The sequence below is a fragment of the Henckelia pumila genome, chromosome 2 (genome assembly GCF_033568475.1).
Source record: "Henckelia pumila isolate YLH828 chromosome 2, ASM3356847v2, whole genome shotgun sequence".
Lineage (NCBI taxonomy): Eukaryota > Viridiplantae > Streptophyta > Magnoliopsida > Lamiales > Gesneriaceae > Henckelia > Henckelia pumila.
This window is the reverse complement of record NC_133121.1, coordinates 108,236,048-108,241,624: the sequence shown is the minus strand read 5'-3', so window position 1 is coordinate 108,241,624 and position 5,577 is coordinate 108,236,048. Positions and strand designations below refer to the sequence as shown.

General features: G+C 33.3%; 1 protein-coding gene across 2 annotated transcripts; it reads left to right on the top strand.

The window, feature by feature from the left end:
- Positions 1 to 3,617: 3,617 nt before the first annotated feature.
- LOC140884117 (probable 2-oxoglutarate-dependent dioxygenase SLC1) lies at positions 3,618 to 5,577 on the top strand. 2 transcript variants are annotated; one of them, XM_073290791.1, is made up of 5 exons: positions 3,618 to 3,638; positions 3,851 to 4,132; positions 4,309 to 4,556; positions 4,704 to 5,034; positions 5,150 to 5,577. In XM_073290791.1, exons 2-5 carry the CDS (start codon positions 3,878 to 3,880, stop codon positions 5,393 to 5,395), a joined length of 1,080 nt encoding a protein of 359 aa, XP_073146892.1. In that variant the 5' UTR covers positions 3,618 to 3,638; positions 3,851 to 3,877; the 3' UTR covers positions 5,396 to 5,577. The 2 variants fall into 2 exon arrangements, with proteins under 2 accessions (XP_073146892.1, XP_073146894.1); XM_073290793.1 differs by having other exon boundaries at positions 3,630 to 3,682.

Genomic DNA, 5,577 nt, shown 5'->3' with positions numbered 1-5,577 from the left:
GAAATTCCGAGCTCAAGAACCCAATACCAATTCACAGAATACGCAATGAACAAGCACTCAAGAACAGAGACATAAACTATCAATGAAGGATAGAGAATAAAAACAAAAGCGAATAAGAACACAAAAGGAATTACTTGGTTCGGATATTAAATCCTACATCCAAGGTTATGGGTTATCACCCATATGAATTCACTATCAATCAACTTCGAATATGTTCAATACAATCCTCACAAAACAAGATGATCACAAGCTGTAAATCTACTTTGGCTAATACACAAGACCAAAATCACTTTACTGAGTTCATCGAAGTCCAAACTCCTCAAGCTTTGCTTCGATCTCAACCTTCAATCTTGAAGATAACTGTTTGTGATATCTTTGAGAATATATCCGATTTCCAGGAGAGAAGAATATGACTTTGCTCTTATTAGATCTGCAGAAAGAATTATGCCCCTTTATACCATCGATCAGGATCCAATTCCCTTAAGTATAAGTTTAGCTCCTTAACTGCCACAACTAACCGTAGTTATAATCTTGGCCCTTAGATCAAGTCTTTTAACCCTTGAGCTGATCCAAACTGTTCATTACAACTAATGCTTAGTCAACAAAAGTCTTCACAATCTTGTCCAAATACATTGATTTATTATCTTTAATATACGTCATTCATCATTTATTTTTTACTTTTTTATCACTAATTAACTCGGAATGTTATTTATTTATTCTACTATTTACCATAAATAATATCGCATCTGCAAAACTGATGGACTGATTATTTTTCATATAGATACAGCCGTGCACAAAAAACAACCATTCAATCCCTTATTTAAAAAAATTTCATAAATAATTTACACAACAAAAAGAAAACAACCAATAGAATATCCCCGACTGAAAAATTCTATAAAATAATAATCCAAACTCAATAGATAGATAGATGCATACAAAAGTCAACCATGTAATTACAACAGGCGATATTCAAAAAGTCAGCCATTTTGTGCGTGAAATTTTAAAAGGGAGAGACGTGAGTCTTCGGCAATGGGATTGATCTCCAATATGTATTCGTAGTCACAATTCTTCGGTTTAATATATATAGATAAATCGACTCAAATCAAAACTACTACAAATAAAAGTTAATATTTTTTTATGTAAAAATAATATTTTTCATGCGTCGGATCAAGATTTATATAATAAAATTGATCTGTGAACAGTATGGATATATAATATATACATACATACACGTACATATTATATATATATATATATATATATATATATATATATAAAGACCATGTTGCTTGACATTTTTAATATTAAATTCAAGTGAACTTTTTTGAAATTATTGTTGAACATAAATTTATGCTTGTTGTTTGTTAAAATCGTAGGTTAAAATTGATTTTCTTTTGATATTAAATGAGTTGACTTATTATATATGTTAGAATTAATGCATGGCGGGCATGGCGATTCTAACAATTTTTGGGCCTGAGTCTAACTTTTAAAAGAGGCCCCTAAATCATAATGTGTGTTCATATTCTTTTAGACTAATAACAAATTTTTCGATTTAAGAAATGTGCAATAGTTAAAATATTTTTATTTTAATTGAGTAATAAGATCAAACATGTACAAAATGATTACTATAAAACAACTCGTCTAACAGTTTAGAGCTAACAATATTGATCAAATTGTTCAGGAATTTTTTTTCTTAATTAATAGCATAACCAATTCATTCAATCTTTTCATATAACATGGTTTATTGAGAAAATGTTTTGAAAAGCTTTAAATTTGAGAAATTTTGTTTTGCACTTACAACTGTAAAAAATATAGTCAACAAAATTTTATAAGCAATATGAGTATTTGAGAAATATCCATCAATTTTTTTTCAAGTAATTTACTACATCCATTGTCGATTTTGCTTCTCTTGGTAATGAGAACTTCAAGAATGTCAACTCCGAAAATAAATCGTGCTCATTATTATCATAACAACCCTTATGAGTCAGAAAATATGTTTTTATATTTGTCCAATTACACTAATATATAATAAATTTAGGGAATAAAAATATTTTTTGTTTATATTGGGCACGAGAAAAATAATTTATATTTAAAAAAAATTATCAAGAGACATAGGAATAATAAACTTCATAAATGAATTTATCAAAAAGCCCAGAAATAATAAAAAATAATTTTATATTAGGCAGTAGGCAAAGAAAAAATAATTTTCTGAGATATGAATGAAAAAAGTCCAAGAATAATTAATTTATATTGAATCAATTTACACTTTTATATAATATTTTTTCAAAATTATGGGCCCCGAAAAAAAATGAGCCCGAGTCGGACGACTCTTTGGCCTCCAAATAGGAACGACCCTGATGGCGGAGCCAGTGTTATTAAAACCGGACCGGACCGGCCGGTTCGACCGGACCGGCCGGTTCGACCGGTTCGACCGGGAACCGGTCGCCGGTCCGGTCCGGTCCGGTTCTCTCCTAAGAACCGAAAAACCGGTCCAACCGGTCAAGAACCGGTTGGACCGGTCAATAACCGAAAACCCGGTTGAATCGGTTTTCCGAATTTTTTTTATTTTTTTTTGAAAATTTAAATTTTTATTTTTAAAACTTTAAATTTAATTTTTTTTATGTATATACATTATTATTTAAAATTTTTACTTCATTAAAAAAATTTATTTTAATAGTTATTTGTTTTTTTAAAATTAAATATTTCATTATTTAAATAATTTATAACTATAATTGATATTTTGAATATATTAACATCTTTATTTAGCTTTCAAATTATGACAAATATATATTTTTTTGTCTATTTAAATATATTTTTGAGTTTTTAAAATTCAAAATATATTATTTATTATATTATATTATATAAACGGTTTTCCGGTTGGACCGTCCGGTTAAAACGGTCCGACCGGTTGGACCGTTTTTTTTAGGTAGACCGGTTCGATCACCGGTCCGATTATGAAAACATTGGGCGGGGCATCTCCTAAACCTACTTTTTATATTGAGATTATACATGTATATATATACACACACTAAACATTCACTTTTAGTTAATTAATATCTAAACAAGTATCGTCTCGCATATTCTTGTCATGCTGAATATATATAGATATATCCATGTGATTTACAAAAATAACTTGAAAACAACAAAAACCACGAAATTTCATGCTAACATATTTAAAGTCAACTCAATTCAATATTTTTTAAGTTATAATTAAATTGTATGTATGAGAAAGTTCGTGTATTATAAAATCCAGACTTTTCATGAAACCGTATATGTTGAAACGGAGAGAATTAATAATGTTTACTTAATTAATTAGTTTATTATTATTCATGTAGAAATTAGAATCTTATTTGTGGTCAAATTGTGTGGTTTTTCATTTTTTCTGATTTTGATATGATATGATATTTCACGCGTTGACTTGTGTTAAAAATAATAAGTATAAGCTATGAATAAATGGCATGGCGTATTTTGTACCTACTGGTAAACCTATACAAAATGTCAACGGTTCCCGATGCCTGGAAACTAGCTACTCACTTGGAACAATTAGCTCCACACAAATCTCCCCTGATTCTTCTATAAATAACATTCAATGTTCATCAATTCCCACCATTCCCAATTTCCAATAAAGTCCCACGCAGGTTGGCACATAATCCTATCCAAAACCCCTCATCCAAAATATAATGTAATAGTATATAATATGATTCGGGCTTATTATTATTATAATATAATACTTACAAAACTCGAAATCTTTTGTTTTTGGACTGGATCACTATCCCAACATAGCCCTGTTTCGACTGCTTTATTACAATAAGTTGAACTAATATGTTTGATTCGTTTTCGTGTGTCCCAGGAATCCTTTCGACCCCGTGAATTAACAATGTCTCCGATGCAACACGAGTTGTCACATGAAGCAGAGTACCAGAAAGGAGTGAAGCGCCTGTACGAGAACGGTATCCAGCATGTTCCCAGGAAGTACATTTTGCCCGAAACCGATCGCCCCAACGAAAGATCGAGCCGCGCCGAGCTTAACCTCAAACTGCCGGAGATCGACTGTGCCCAACTCAATGGTCCTAACCGGGGCCGAGTCCTGGCCTCCCTCTCATATGCTTGCGAAAACTACGGGTTTTTCCAGGTAGAACGTCGTTAGACGTCTCATGTCGGTTGGATTAAGTACACTTGGACAAGTTCAATTGTGACAGCTGAAAAATTAACCATATTTTCTATTTGTGACCTTACTTTAATTAGGTACATTAGTATAAACTATAAAGTTCGTAATATCCTCATTGGGGTACTAATTAATCGATGCAGCTGACGAATCACGGCATCCCCGAAGAGATAATAAACAATATGTCGGACATGAGCAAGAAGTTTTTCGAGTTGCCCTTCGCCGACAGGGAGAAATACATGTCGTTGGATATGAGGTCTCCGGTCCGGTACGGGACGAGCTTCAATCAGATAAAGGACGAAGTGTTTTGCTGGAGGGACTTCCTCAAATTAGTTTGTGATCCTCAACCAGACGTCCTCTCCCATTGGCCATGTGCTCCAATTGACTTGAAGTAAGAGTCAACTCGCGTTAACATAAAATTATGCGTATACATGCACGTATATATTTATTTATTTTCTTGACATAGTCCATAGTCAATTAATGTAATAAAATGGGGTGGGTGCTGACAATATATAATTGGTATGCAATTTATAAACAGGGAATCGGGTGTTGCTTACGCTAAAGCCACCAAGTTGTTGTTTTTATCACTCGCACAAGCAATCCTAGAAAGCCTTGGGATAAGAAACAGAGACGATGATGGGATGCTAAAAGAATTGGAAAATGGCAGCCAAATATTGGTTATGAACTGCTATCCGCCATGCCCCGAACCCGAACTGACCGTGGGCATGCTGCCACATTCGGACTACGGATTCCTAACGCTTCTGCTCCAGGATGAGATCCGGGGATTGCAAATACACCACCAAGATCATTGGGTCACTGTCGAACCCCTTCCCGGATCCTTTGTTGTTAATGTTGGAGACCACCTCGAGGTATGTATTCATATTTGTGTAAATATATATACTTGTGTTGTAAAATTGTTGGAACTATATATTAAGCTGAAATTAAACTAGTAGTTTTGATCGAGTTATTTGTATTGGGGATCAGATATTCAGCAATGGACGATACAAGAGTGTTCTCCATAGAGTTCTGGTGAATTCTTATAACTATAGGATATCGGTGGCCTCGTTACATAGCCTCTCGTTCGCGAGTACGGTCCAGCCATCTTCTGCTCTTATCAACGAGTCGAATCCAAGGCGTTACAGAGGCACTGATTTTTCGGGTTTTCTCGAGTTCGTGAAATCTCGTGACTCCACGAAGAAGAATTTTATTGAGTCGATAAAATTGTCATAGCAGATAAGGCGAAAAAAAAAAATCCAATACTAAATACACTGAATTCATATAGCAATATATACATCGTTAGCACTAGAATTATTGGTATTCTACTGAGTTCATCAGTAGAGAAAGTCAGTAATGCCTTTTATTGTTACCGAATAGCTCGAAATAATCCGCATTGATTTCTTCTTGTGAGATCA